The sequence below is a fragment of the Nematolebias whitei genome, chromosome 23 (genome assembly GCF_014905685.2).
Source record: "Nematolebias whitei isolate Nwh7 chromosome 23, NemWhi1, whole genome shotgun sequence".
Classification (NCBI taxonomy): domain Eukaryota; kingdom Metazoa; phylum Chordata; class Actinopteri; order Cyprinodontiformes; family Rivulidae; genus Nematolebias; species Nematolebias whitei.
In genome coordinates this window covers 9,350,597-9,366,283 of record NC_056520.1, presented here as the reverse complement: position 1 = coordinate 9,366,283, position 15,687 = coordinate 9,350,597, and the positions used below count along the sequence as shown (strand labels likewise).

General features: G+C 43.1%; 1 protein-coding gene across 1 annotated transcript in view; it reads right to left on the bottom strand.

Annotated features, from left to right (window-relative positions):
* vangl1 (VANGL planar cell polarity protein 1) overlaps nucleotides 1-15,687 on the bottom strand; it is a 77,204-nt gene that overhangs the window by 15,577 nt on the left and 45,940 nt on the right. The window contains exons 4-5 of the mRNA XM_037696311.1: nucleotides 3,054-3,485; nucleotides 193-368 (exon numbers count right to left, since the gene is read on the bottom strand). Coding sequence (XP_037552239.1) covers nucleotides 193-368; nucleotides 3,054-3,485 — 608 coding nt within the window. The remainder of the gene's footprint in view (nucleotides 1-192; nucleotides 369-3,053; nucleotides 3,486-15,687) is intronic.

Here is a 15,687-nt window from a genome sequence, read left to right as displayed (position 1 = left end):
CATTAGAATTTGCACAATGATTTATTAGATATTTTGCTAACAGACAAACAAGCGTACACAGAAGCGCATTATTGTTCGCCTTTTGACGGTGGGTGACATCTCTGTCAACCTGAGCAGCGACCCCTGAAGAACGCTGTCCACAGAAGAGCAACACAAACCCCTCCGTGTCCCCAGACGAGGGTTCTGTCTCACCTGAGCTGGCCCAGGTTGTAGTGCCTCGTGGCGCCGTCCGTGGAGCGCGTGACGCACACGGAGAAGCACGGCTGGAGCTGCCGGAGCTCCAGCAGGACGACGGCCAGGTAGTGAATGAAGAGCAGCGCGTCCACCAGGGACACGGCGTACTGGACCACGCCCTGGTAGTTTTGGTCCTGTGTACACAAAGAAGGACTCGTTAGAAATCCAATGAAAAAAAAAAGGGTTAAAGCAAAACAAATGAGTTTTTATTTTGTAGCTGAAGACGTTTCGCTTCTCCTCCAAGGAGCTTTCTCCATTCAACTGAGAGTGTGGCGTTTGAGTTATGAGTTCAGGTGTTCTGTATGCTAGATACACATGCATATTGCTCTATCACTCCTCACAATAGAGGTTCGTTAGAGTCTTTGTTAGTCTGAATCACAGATGGGCCACTCTGGACACATGAATGAAGTTCTTGATTGGAGTCAAAATGACGGTATCAGGACATAAGCTGCATTAGGTTTTTGAGTGTTGAAATCTGAGGCCTCCTCCTCTGTTTAAAGATAGTTTCTCTCTATTTACATTGATAGCTTCCTTCATCCCCTTCTCAAACCATCTGTTTTCTCAATCCAAAATGTGAACATTTTGGACTGAGAAAAGAGTGTCCCTTATCTTTGAGGTGTAGGTAAACAACTGAGTCTTCTCCTGAAGAGCTGGCTCTCTTGTGTTGAGCCATGTGTCTGTGAAGAAGCCATTTGGTTTCTCCAATATAGAGATCTGGACATTCCTCGATGCAGTGGACCGCATACACCACACCACTCTGTTTGTGTGCTTTGTCCTTAGGGTGGACCAGTGTCTGTCCGAGTCCTGTTGAGTTTGAAATGACTCATTAGAAACCAGCCGAGGTTTGTCTACAGTCTACGTCGAAGCAGTGACTGGGTTGCAACATTTTTCCTCCTCCTTTCGGATGCTCCCTTCATCAGGGGGCCACAGCAAACAAACTCAAAGACTTGGCGATTGTTTTTACGCCGGATTCCCTTCCTGATGCAATCACAGACCTCTGAGCTACCACAGCTCTCTGTGTGGAGCAGGGAGCTGCCATCTAGGGTGTCCGAGGGAGAAGAGGGTGGGGGTTAAGTGCCTCGTTTAAGGGCCCAGAATTGGGCAAATGAGGTTGGAGACAGGAGTGGGTGCTTCATTTTTCCCCACCCACATTATGACATTGTCGAACCAGTGACCTTATGATCACAGGTTCGCCTTCTCTAACCTCTGCTCCACCACTCCCAACTCGCTGGGTTGCGAATGCTGGTGACAAATTGTCTTGAAAAGTTCCTAAAGGTTCCTGAGTTTTTTGCCTAAATTGTGGCGCAGGAATTTTGTTTGAAGAACTTCGTCTATTATCCCAACAACCTCTGACCATGGTTGTAATCTATCACATGACCAAAAAACATGTAGGTAATTGGGATTTATATGAACACATTATCTCCATCATTGTTGTTGTTTTGTTTTCATTAAACCATCTCAGTCTGGCCTCTCTAACTTGATCTCCCAGTTGTTCAACCTGTGCTGTACCTCTGATGATCTCATTCCTAATCTTATCCAACCTTGTCACTTCTAAGAAGAACCTCAACATCTTCATTTCTGACACTTCCAGTTCTGTCTCCTGTCTTTTTGTCCATGTCTCCGTCTCCAGACCATACAACATAGCTGGTCTCACAGTTGTCCTATAAACTTTTCCTTTGACCTTTGCTGACACCTTTTCGTCCCAAATCACTCCTGCAACTTTTCTCCATCCACTCCATCCTGCCTGGACTCTCTTTTTCACCTCTTTACCACACTCCCCATTTTCTTGGACAGTGGACCCCAAGTACTTGAAGTCCTGCACCTTTGTGAGCTCTGTTCCTTGTAGCCTCACTGTTCCACCGGCCTCCCTCTCATTCACACACGTACTCTGTCTTACTACGGCTGAATTTCATTCCTCTTCTTTCAAGTGCATACCTCCACCTCTCCAAGTTCTCTTCCACCTGTTCCCTGTTCTCACCACAGATCACAATGTCATCTGCAAACATCATAGTTCACGGGAATTCCTGCCTGACCTCATCTGTTAGTTGGTCCATCACCAGAGCAAACAAGAAGGGGCTCTGAGCTGATAACTGATGCAATCCTACCTTGAAGTCCTGAACCTTTAAGATCTAAAAAAAAAAACACAACAAATTGCTCCAATTATGGAGTTTCACATTGTTGTTGGTGATGTGGCCCTGTGGTGTGGGGAACTTCCTCTGAAGGTACAAAAGCAAACCCATAGGTCCTCATAACTGCTTCTAAGTGAGACACAAGCCAGTATCTGTTGGAGTTTGCGGAGTTCTCAGTTTACTTGTGGAATGGCAGCAGAAGTTTAAACTTACTTGACTGTCTGACATAATAACAGCAGCTTTGATAACCCAGAATACTGCCAAACCCCACATGTCTTAATGTTTATAAACATTTTTCAAAGCAAAAAAAAAAAATTACTTGTGCAGGGATAATTTAGGTTAAACACGTGTAAGGCTAAATGTAGAGCATTTAAATATTAAAGCAGATTTCAAAGGAGCCTTTTTAGATTTTCTGTTTGTGTATTTTCCTCAAGCATTCTGAAAGTAGAACCAACAGGGATTTAGATTAGAACTGACACACCAAACACACACCCCTGTGGAATGCAGAAACCTGTGTTTTGGTTGTCTTTTTATTTATTTCAACTCCTGAAGGCTTTAAAATGAATGTGTCTGCAGTATCTCTCCGACTCATGCTTCTAAAAATCCTACTTCAAATTCCATGTGTATTTTTAGTTCCACTCTACGCTCAGAGTAAAAGAAACAACAGCTTTTTGATTTATTCTTACACACCTGAGCGTCAAGAATCCGGACACTGTAAAAGAGCCAGTAGGAGACGACAAGGAGGAACACCAACACGGCCAGGAGAACCTGGAAAACAAAGACGCGCGGGAGTCCGGCCCGTGGCGGCCTGAAGAAGAGCGCCCAGACGGCCAGCAGCAGGATGAGCAGCTTGAAGGCCACGGAGATGAAGAGGCCCTCGCAGGCCGTCCCGCAGCTCTGCAGCTTCTCCGGCCACAGGATGCGTGGCAGTGTGAGGAAGGCCAGCGGTGTGAGGAACACCAGCAGGCCCAGGATCACAGCGATGGTCCGGGCGAAGTATCGGCGGCAGTCGAGCCCCACGCTGTCCTCAAGGTCCTTGGTGATGCGAACAATATCCTCCTGGGAGAGGCTGTGCTCCGATGTGCCAGTAATGGCCGTCGTGGTCTCGCCCCAGTTGTCATCCTGAAAATATGAGAAAGAAACCAGAATATACTCAAAGTCGCACCATTCACCTTTTCCAGAAGTCTTTGAAAAGAACATTCTGGTAGTTTAGGCTTGGTCCTCACCGGATCATTAGTACCACCGTTAGACCTGTCGCAATAAACAATAAATCAATTAATCGCATGATAAATGAAAATTATCTACCTCATTTTCATTTATTAGGTTTATCGTTTCTTTGCGTCGGTCTCTTTCTACTGGACGCTGGATGACAAAAAGCTCAACTCCGGTGCTCTTCACTGACCCCTCCCTTTCGCTTTTCTCTTTAAAATCTGTTTAAATCATCCAAAATCCTGTTTTTGGATCGTTAAAAGCAGCTAAGCTGAGAAGCTAAGCTACGAGCTAAGCTAACAGGCTGACCTCGGGAAAAAACCTGCCTTGTCAAAGCTCCAAAATTCATGGTTGAAACCCGTGCCTTCATCTAATACGTTGTTTTTCTCTGCAAAAAGAAGCTGAGAACTTGCTTACTAATTTTTTATTAAAAGCTCTGTGTGACAAATGCTATGCTAAAGAGCTCAAACCACACCGAGCGTCCGCCATTTTGAGAACCGAAAAACAGTAACGCGAGACAGAGCCCATGTCACATCAAGAAGCCTCCCTCCCGTTTTTCTTAAAGAGACACACTGCTCACTCACTATCCATCCTTCGGTTCAAACAGTCTTATACTGCCATTGAATGGTCAAAAAAGGTACTACACACAAAAATTAAGCAACATTTCTTCTTATATTTGACAATATTAATTATTGTCAAATTTCAAACAATATTATCGTTTATCGCAATAATTTCTGAGACAATTAATCGCCCAGCAAAATTTGTTATTGTGACAGGCCTATGTACCCGTAATTTCCAATATCCTTCAGTGTTCCACGACGTGGGACAACAAAATCAAAACTACCGGTAGTCAAACAGTGGGTGATAAAATCTCTTTCAGTAAGAACCAACAGTAAGCTAGTTACTGTCCATTTCTCTGTGAGTGTGTTCATTTGTCTGTCTGTTAGCAAAACTTCTGATAACAACTGGACAGGGTTTGAGCAAACTCTCCAAGTCCTCACTGAATGTACATCTACAACTGATTAACTTTTGAAGTCAACCCAACTCCAGATGGCCGCCCCATACAACCAATTTTAAGAAACACAAAATGACTATGACTCTGAATTTAGAGGTCGAGTTAAAATTTGGCTGGGTAATAGTTGAGCTTAACAAACTCAGACACGTACATTGTGCGTCATCTTTGATAAAAATCGTTGCAAACAGTTGTTAGAGCCAACCCCGTGTCTTTAAGAAACAGATAATATGGATTTTAATGAAACTGTTAGAAAGTAATCATTTATAAAAAATCATTTCATTTTTAGACAAAACCAACTTAAGAAGAATACCACAGCTGATCAACACTAGCTAAAGCAAATATGGCTATAACTCAGTCCAATTTACACAATGAAGATAAAGTTAGGCATGGTAGTTGCAACGAGTTATCCTCAACCCATACTCCGTGTGCTAACATAACATCCATTGCCAGATGTCTCAGTATCTACCACATAATGTAATTTCCAAGGACTGACTAAAATGCCTTTAACTCTGAACATTGAGATGATTTTAGTTCTTAACTCTGACAGTTTTTACAAGTTCACACAGATTATTTTGGGCTTCAAATAATTTACTAACAATCAGGAAAAGCTTTAAAAGTGGCGCAGCATATTCCATGGGGAACACCAGTAGAGTATCACTTCAGGTTCTTGACATGTTGAGCGTTCAGTCGTTGGTGTAGTTTCCACAGACGGTCTCTTTGATGGGGTCCGGCCATGAAATCCACCCTTGATCTGTTTGGCCTTTGACATGAGGTTGTAAATATCCGTGTCACCGTGCAGTTCTTTGGACAGAGCCGAACATCTCCGCTGACCTATCTCAAGAAAACGCAACGAGTCTGCGGAATGCGCGACTTGGGTTCAAAGTGTCAGAGTGCACATGCCGTTGCATTCCTGTGGGCAACGGGACATCAGGCATTCTAAATAGGGCAAAATGTCGCCATCTCATTTATTCAGGGACGCAAAGACACATAAAAGGAACATTTAAGGTGAGAAAAAAAACTTTAAATAATTAAAAGCTTAACAGTCTTTGAAGGAATGTGCAATGTGTCAGCGCTCAGGTTATGTGCTCTGAATGACTTCCAGCTACTACCACGCCAGGTTTTAGCTCAACATTTGTAAAATTGATGGAATCATTAGCCATTTTGGTGTTTTTTAATTTGGCTTAGATGTGGTGGCCATCTTGATTGGGCTGACTTCAAAAGTTAGTCAGTTTTTTTATGTATATACAATCTTTATGTACAGAAAATGTCATTAAAATATGTCAATGTGTTCAAAAGATATTTCGAGACAAACAGGCCGACCCCAACAGGTTTTGCCAATGATCTGAACAAAGACCTTGCACTGTCAGTAAGCACTTAAGGTATGTGTTGAGGATGATTCTCAGCTACTACCAAACCAGATTTTAGAACTATGTGTTTAAAAAAGTACCGCATAAGGCATTATACGTCCCTCAACCAACTATTATACAGCAATCTATAGCAATGGCCCGAACCAGCAAAGACCTCGTAAAACACTTGCCCTTGATTTGTGGCTTTGACCTTGGAAGTGTACCCAACACTCTGTCTAGTGATGATGCACATGTATGAAATTTCGTTAAATTATCAGAAGTTATGGGCGGGGCAAGAGAAAATTTATGCAAGTACGAAGACTTTACCATAATACGTCCCGCCTTTGACAGGATGCTACGTTTGATAAGGTTACTTAGCTGTAGTGGCCAGCTCGAATTAGAATGACTAAATGATGTATATCCAATGGTATTTTGCTAAGACACACACACACTTAAGCACACACAGACACTGGCACAAATGTTATTGAGCGCCTTTCTACAGACGGTGAATGGTTTAAATTTTTTGGGCATAGTTTAACATACCTAAAAAACAAAACAAGCAGTAGAATTCATTAGTTAACATCCAATTTGCTGACAATTTGTGCTTCAGCCCAGATAAAGGAAGTGGAGGCCATAGAGCAGAACAAAGAAAGCCTCTTTGTTTATAATTAGAGAAGAGGCCTGAAGAGCTCTCACCCTCCAGAGAGACCTCTGCAACAGGCTCTCTATTCACATGAAGCAATAATCCCCCACAGAGAAGCAACACCTCATTATTTTCTTCAAGTATTAATTTTTTTTTTTCATTTAGCCTTTATTTATCCAGGTTAGTCTCATTGAGCCACGAGAACTCATTTTCAAGAGAGACCTGTTTAGGGAGCACATGGTGGGGGTTAAGGGCCTTGCTCATGGGCCCAGGGTGGGGCGAATGAGGGTGGGGGCAAGTGTGGATGTTTCACCTACCCCACCCACAATTTTGATGTTGTCGGGGCCGGGGCGCGAACCGGCGATCTTCGGATCACAAGCCCACCTCTCTAACCTCTGCGCCACCACTCCCCGGTGGTATTACTCTCCCTTAATAGAGTTAAACGCTCCACAAAAGGCAGGACTGAATGCTTTTGTTTGCGTGGAGTCAAAAATAATTAAGGGCTGACAACAATTATCAGGGATGAGGCAAAACAATATTTAATATACTGACACCTGGGGGTGTCGGGGGGGGGGGGGGGGGATGCTACCACAATATTATTTCTGCCAATTTTCTCAATAATAACAACATGACAATATATTAATTAATGTGCAGCAAAACTACTGGCATAGCCCTAACCTCACTGCCCTACACAAGGGGAGGTCAGTGAGCAAGGCCAGGCTTATTCTGGCAGATCCTGATCACCCACTCCATGGTGAGTTCAGGTTGCTTTCATTTGGACACAGGTATCTGCTGCCCAGATGTAGGACGAACAGACCGAAAAACTCATTCATCCCTGTAGAGATCAGGCTTCTGAATGAACAGCGATGATTTCTATTATTTTAATGTCTCAATGTCTTGTCTAGTATGGATGTTTATTGTGCCTACTGACTGTGAAACAAATTGCCTCTTGGGGAAAATAAAGATTCTTGAACTTAATAATAAAAATAAATAGTTGGGCCTTATTTTGTACCTGCTCACTTTGGTGGATAAAATACGTAACACACTGTTCTGGACAGATTGTGTTCCAACAACCAAATGTGGATAAAAGGGGTCCAGACTACCACCAAAGATGGTCTGGGTGAAGATATTTTTAATGCACATAAAAGCCATCCACTCCTGGATAAGTCAAGACAGATGCTAGTGCTAAGTCTGAATGGGAACTTGGGAGCCCGTGTTAACATAGCCACCACAGTATTTTCACAACTGTTGGCGTATTGACTTCTTGAAGGAATACATCATGTTGTAGTATAATTTAACCAGTTTTCCATGTGACTTTAAATTGATGGCCATGGGGAAGGCATTTGGGTGGGAAATAGGTTTCAGCCTAAGTAATGACTTTTATGTGATGTGGAGCACAGCGTTTCTATTCTGCCTAACAGCTGCTGACAGATCCTGAGGTATTAATCCCGTTTAGCTGGTGGAGATGAGCGGGTTGTGTTCGTGTAGATGAGAAAGGAAATCAATGGGCATTAGGTATGAGGAAGAATACTTTTTTGACCATAGCGAACCTCGACAACAGCCAGAGGGAGAGGTGAATCACTGCATCTCATAGTAGAGATCCAATCATTGCTCACTGAGCTCTGAATAACACATTGCTTCAAGACATTTAACAATTGGAACTGACTTTTTTTGTTATATTTTTGGCATGACACAAAATAGATTATGAATAAATCAGAAAAATACACATTTAGATGCTGTAAAAAGAAAAACGTATTCCCTAAAAATACCTAACATTAAGAAAATCTAGCCATTCTTACAGAAATTTGGGACTATTTCATATATGGATCTCTACCTGGGCTTTCCCTCTGACTGCACAACTAAAAATAGACTTTAGTCACTCGCATGTTCCTCACGGGATTAACCAATCATCGCAGGCTGATTTGGTTCAGTTCCAACAGTCTCACAGCAAGTCTGGTTCCATTCATCACACGAATATAAGGACCGACAGATAGAAACCGACGGGAGTGGAGAGAAGACGGAGATCAAGAAGGTACGAGTAAAGGGCAAGAGCACGATGGGAATGTTCAATAACGAGACAGCCAATTAAAGGGAGGAGATGATTGATCCAGAGAGCAGACGGAGGAAAGACCGATGTTCTCTGAAATATTCTGCGTCACTAAAACAGTGAAAGCAACTTAGAAGTGCCAGATGCTCCAACATGGCTGACTTAAGCCGTAAAAGCAGCAAATAAATAAAATGTTTATTATCATTTAATATATTATAGTGGGGCACGGTTGGTAGAGCTGCTGCCTCTCAGCGAGCAGGTCGTCCTGGTTCAAATCCTGGCCTGGGAGACTTTCTGAGTGGAGTTGGCATGGTCTCTCTACTCTGGTTTCCTACCACAGGACAAAAACAAGCATGTTAGGCTGATTGATAACTCTAATCTGCTATAGGCTTAGGCTACTGGAGGACAAACTGACCTCATTTCCTTAAATGATTTGCTAAAACGGAATAGTTTGATTTGATACTATTTCTACCGTAACATATTATTCTTGACCTGCCATTGTGTATCTGTTCCTCTCAAACCCAGCCAGTCAAAGAAGATGTCACCTTGTCCTGAGTCTGGTTCTGCTAAAGGTTTCTTCCTCATGAGGGAGTTTTTTCTTTCCACCGTCGCCTTCACGCTTGCTCATGATGAGAGTTCTGCGATGGAGTTAAACTCAAAGCAGTCTGCTCCTCAGATAATAAATGTTAAATTATTATTTTTATATATGAATGTTTCTGTTCAGTGTCCTGAGACGACTTCTGTTGCGACTTGGCGCTATATAAATAAACTGAATTGAATTGAAACCGATTCTTTTTTTTTTTTTTGACCAACCGAAGGAGACTGAGACACTAAACCACCCTCTACAGGTAAATGTAAGAAACTAGAACAGAAAAACTTTTGGTTAATATGAAAAATGTGTCATTTTCAGCAGAAGAAACAAAGAGACCATGTCTTGTAAGAGCTACAAGTTCTACGTCAACAGTCAGGAATTTCTTTCGCAAAATGTGTAGCTTTATCCAGAAAATTAGTTTTTTATCTGCAGAGAACCGTGTGAACAAAACTGACTGTGCTTCATTTTGCTATTTGAGATTTGGTCATGTCTTAATGCATCACCAAACTATTTAAAACGTTTCTGCCATATCTTTTAAGACAGTTAATCAAAAGACAAAGGTTGCTCAGAAAACTAGGTATATATAGCACCAGAATGCCTTTTACCAAGCTTTCAGCTGAGTATTGTGTGCACTCTTTCTCTACCTGGGTATAAATAACAGTTATTGTCTCTCCCAGTAAATCAACCATCCCCCTGAAAGCCTGTTTTCTGTTGTTCAGCTTTAAGTGGAGTGCAAACAAAGCTCCTCTGCTCTTTGCAGGAACAAGTGCACTTTACTCCCTCCTGGGAGGCGAGGTGTGTGTGTGTGCAAAACAAGAAGCCATGCATTCCCAAAGAGCTCCTCACCGCCTGTTAAACACAACGTGGACAGCGTGTGACTGCCAAGAACTTGTCAGGACAAAGACGGAAACAAGTGAAAAACAAAAACATACGTTGGGACACTTGGGCAGAACTTGACCAAGAAGAGGCAACAAAGGGACAACAAAAACACGAACGTTACCTAACCGGTAACCTCTAATTCAACATTAAAACGCTCATTTCATGCCAAAGGATTAGACTTTCTTGCAATAAGAATTGATGACACTGTAGTCAGTTTGGTTAGGGATGCACTAATATACTTCTTTTCAAACCAAGTGAAAGTACAAGAACGTATGTGAGTACTTGCCAATTCAGAGTACTGACACAAGTAGGCTACTAATAAATGCAACTTCTTATAATTAATATGAAAATATGTTAACTCTTCCAACATAGCCATGTCAGAAATAGTTTTTTCCAAATGCACTTACTGACGAGATTGTCAGGAAGCTTGGACTAAAACCTGTATTTTCCCAGGATCCTCTTCCGCTCAAACTGTAGCTTCTCACTGTTGTTAAACTCTGATGTTGGCGTCATGTTGGTTGTATAGAGGTTTTATTGAATTGCTTGTGTTTGACGTGTTAGATTTCATCCCTTTTCTTGACAGTTTTGCTGAGCTCAATTCGCTTTTCGTTTGGTCTCCACTGAAACACCGCCACACTGCTTTTTCTTCTTATGGAGGTGTTTATTGACGGTTAGCAAACAACTTTGAGGTGCATTACCACCAACAACTGTTAAGGAGTGCGTACTAGCTAACTCAAAAATATAAAAATAATAAAATAATCTACGTTTATTCAGTTGTTATTGCTTTCCTTTTACCATCGAATTGCTCAACTGAGAGATGAACGTCATGCTATTGTATGGTGGTAGCAGGTACTGTGGTATCAGAACACTTAGGAGTATAAGTACATGAAAAATATATCAGATCAGTATCTCACAAACTGCGCTAGCTCTCAGAATATGTTGCGAATGACTCGGCTCACTACCACACCCAGGTACCACACTCAATATCTGTAAAACTGACTGATACAGCTATTTTAGTGTTGGCAAAGTTCAGTTAGCTGTTGTGGCCATGTTGAACAGGGACACCAAAATTTTGTTAATACCGTAGTCAGTGTTACATGTAACATGCCTTGGCAGGGCGCTCATAACTTCAATTTTTGTTGATGGGGCGGAGATGGAGACACGTCTGTGTTGCGCATTGTTTCTCCCCACAGTGTCGACAGGGGGTGGGGGGATGCTGAAGGAAATGGCTCGGATCAGCGTGAGGGAAGTGGAGCGCTACCTGTGCTAGCTTTTTAGCTAGCACTTCTGTATCGTGTGCTGCTAGCTTAGCGCTACATCAGTGCTGTGTGGGGGTGGGATAGGTAGGCAGGGCGCTCGGTTCTGTTGACCGGGCGGGGCATCCTCCTTGTATAATGGTAGAGGAAACACTGACAGAACAGATAATGATTAAGAGTTTCGTTAAAACATATCCAGTAGTTCATATAATATTTTGCTAACAGACAAAAAAAAAACTGTTGACTTCATTGGTTAATTTTAATAATTTAGGCAAATATGCTGTCTTTCTCTGGTAGATGATGATATAGTTACACACAGGGCGGCTGTGGCTGAGTGGTTAGAGCAGTCGTCCTCCAATGCAAGAGTTGGGCTTTCGATTCCACCAGCAGTCCCATGCTGAAGTGTCCCTGGGCAAGACACTGAACTCCTCATTGCCTCCGATGTGTGTCCCATCAGTGTATGAATGTGATAATTTCAGAATTGCGTCGCTCAAGGTGGCTGCATGTTACTTTCATTCTGAGATTTTGCTTTTGGAAACTTTAATTCCTGTTTTACTGGATGTAAATCACAGTTTTTTGGATGATTGTTTCCTCTGGTATCAGATGCTGTGCAGCTGGAAGGATTTTTACTGAAACTTTTTTAGTTTTGGACATTTGTTCTGATGTGTAACCATGGCAACAAGGCAGTTTTCTACAACCAACAGCAGCTGATTAACATCTCAAAAGCTCAAATAATATCTCAACTACAGCCCCAAATCTCAGATGGGTTGAAAAGGATGTTCTGCGGACGCATTCTCATCTACCTGCCAGCTGTGCTCTAGTGCCTGACCACTGAGATCCTGGAACTAGCAGGAAACACGGCTCATGACAGCAGAAGGACAGGATCGTCCCTCGACAACTACAGTTGGCTGTCCACAGTGACGAGGAGCTCGGCAGACTGCTGGGAGGAGTGGCCATCGCTCTGGGAGGAGTTCTGCACGGCATTCAGGCGGTCCTACAGTCCGGGGGAACCGAGAGGCCAGCCGAGTCTGGGTGGACGGATCGGACGGCATCTGCAGCCAGTTTCTTAGGATCCACTGTGGGATGGACCATTACAAGAGACCCTTCCTGTCTACAGCCACTTTGAGGGTGCATTCACACCAGCCCCGTTTAGTCCGCTTTAATCGAACTCTAGCCCGTTTTCCTAGGAAGTCCGGTTCGTATGGGGAGGTGTGAACGCGCCATCGAACTCTTTCACGGAACAAAAAGGCGAACTCTGGCCCGAGTTAAAACCTAGTTCTCGGTCCGGTAGAAGAAAACTCCAGTGCGGTTCGAGTACAGTGTGAATGCAAACAGACCGGGCCCCGCTCCACAAGCAAGAAGTGGAGTACAGCGCAGGGCAAACAAACACGCATTTCTCTTACCTCATATGGAGCCGTCAGCTGCCTTGTGTGAAAAACAATATTCTCCATGGTTTTCTGTCTCATCTTCAGCTCATGCTGAGTCCATTTTTGAAAAATAACAAAATATAACTCCTAAAACTGCTAAAACTTGATGCCACTCCATTTTTGTTTTTATTTCCAGAAGAAGAAGAAGAAAAAGAAGAAGAAGAAGTGGCTTCTTCAGAGGTTTTTGTATAGTTTCTTTCAGTAGTTCTTGGTGCAGCGCCACCACAGGCGAGTAGGGGAACAGGTTGGTTCAAACAAGTTGGCTAGATAATAGATAATATACCAGTATGTAAAGTATCGTTACAGCAATAACGTGTTTTTGTGATAACACCAATAAAATTTACAATATATTTTTGCTCTGGGTTTTCATGTTGTCAGTATCTCACTCTGACCCGTGCCTGGTGCTGATATGAAGATTAGAAACAATATTTTTGTTGTTTATATGCAAGAACTAGTTGCATCAAAAGGTTCTTGACGTCATAGATAATTTAACAACAGAAAACCAAATAAGTTATTGAAGGGTGGCAGGCACCGGCACCAGCCACGTTTAGGAGCAAAATCCAGAACAGATTAGTTTTACTGGCTTTATGTGTCACCGCTCATGCAGCTGATTTTATGAAAAATTCAAACTAAGCTTTAGCAGCGGTTGTTTGTGCAGAATCGTTTCTGCCGAGTGTCTCACCTGGCTTGTTTTAGTCCCTCGCCCACAGCTGGACATCGGAGGCGAACTAGTATTAAATTCTTCTTCTATGGTGCTGACGACCACTTCCTTTAGCTCCTCTATGTCCTCACAGACCTCCACCACCTGCAGAACTTCCACCTCCATCACCGCGTCCACACAAATCCCCGCCTCCTAAACCTGACTCCAGTCCAGCTCAGACGAACGTCTCGAATGGACCGAGCCGCTGCTTCCCTCCCTCTGATCCATCGTACTGTGCCAGTTTGACTGCGTGCGACCTCACTGACGCTCCAGCCCTTTGCTTTATATAGAAACGTCTCCCATCATGCCTCAGGAGACGTTGTGTGGGACTGTGCAGATAATGTGAGCGGGGCTTTGTGGAAATAAAATAATAAATGAAAAAAAAAAAACGACGCAAAGAGCGAGGGCAGAGGAAAAGGAGTTGAGAAGACAGTGGAGTGAGCAGCCAGTCCCACGGGGCTGTTCTGACAGCAGCTGGAGCTGAGGGGAGCGAGGAATGGATTGATGGATGGTGACCAGAGGAGCACAATTAGCGAGCGAATTAAACAAAAGCCACCACCAATCAGGTGCCATGGTTCGTCTCCGTCTATCCCTCCCCCACGTTCCCCCTCAAGGCGCCCTCCCTCGTTCTCTGCTCGTATCTTGCCTCAGCACCACTCTCCATCCATTGCTTCTGACCCAGCGAGCACCATGGTGTCACCGTGCCGCCACGGGCCAGTGTGTGTTCATGTGTGTGCTATAAGAAGGTAAAGCACTGTTTCCATCCAAGTAACTGCCAGCAAGCTTTATACACACTCTACTATGGGTATAAGCTTAACATTTGTTGAAGGATTATAAATCTCATCTCCTTTTAGATAAAAAAAAAAAAAAATCACCTTATGGTGGGAAATGATTGAGTTGTAGCCGTTTTGGTCAAATCATTAAAGTAACATTATGAGTTATTTGTTAGAGTATGTGTTGTGAATGACTCTCAGCTACTACCACATCGGGTTGTAGCTGAATAGCTGTAAAATTGTCCAATTTATAGCCATTTCTGTGTTTTATAAGGTCAGTTTGCGTTGGTTGAACTCCAAAGGTTAATCAGTTGTAGATGTACAGCCAGTGACACGGTTCTGAGTTTCATAAATATATGTCAAGTAGTTCATGAGCTATTTTGCTAACAGACAGACAGGGCTGACCCCAAACGGGTAAAGCCACAGTGTTATCACCTTGAGTTTGTGATGAGAGTGACTCCACTACTGGCATAGCAAGTTTTACCCCAATATTTGTAAAATTGACTACTTTTATGTCCATTTTCGTGTTTTTAAGGGTCAATTAGCTGATGCAGCCATCTTGAAGCATGATGAACGGCAAATGTCAATGAGTTGTAGAGGTACAACGAACGATTAGTATTTGAGAGATATCTCAAAATCCATTTAGTGGTGTAACAGACATTTTGCTAATAAAGTGTCACACAAAGACATGGACAAGATTGTACATCTTAACCAGTGTTTCCCCCACCATTATACGAGCAGGGTGCCCGCCTCATCAACAGAACTGAGCGCACTGCCTACCGACACCCCCACCCCCCTTGACAACTGTCAGTATTGATGTAGCACGGGGCACAATACAAACGCGCTAGCAAAAATGCTACTGACGTACTGATTCGCACCCCCACCACCGTGCATAACACCGGCAGCAACGTAGCACTAAGCTAGCATGTGGACAACACAGATGGGACTCCGCCCCGTCAACAAAACTGAGTGCCCCGCCTACCGAACTCCCTACATCCCCCCATTGACAACTGTATGTATTGATGTAGGGCGGGATGTAATACATACACGCTAGCAAAAATGCTACTGATGTACCGCTCCACATTCCCTTACTCTGTCCATAAGAACCGGCAGCAACGTAGCGCTAAGCTAGCAGGCGGGTAACACATTGACTTCCATTGAATTATGTAGCCTAAAACTAACAATTACCCTAAACTCAAGTCTTACCTTAGCCCTAACCCAAAAATGAAATTCCACCACGTTTGGACCACGCTTTGGACTCCGTAAGGACTACTGGTCCGTACAATGTAGGTGATTATACCAGAAAAAGGCAGATAAACATAAAAACCGGGTACTATCTCAAACACACACAAAAAAAACATTGTTACCCACATTCTGATAAAAATATTCAAAACAAAAAGGACAAAGTCATTAAATTCCATCAAAAGCTACGACTAA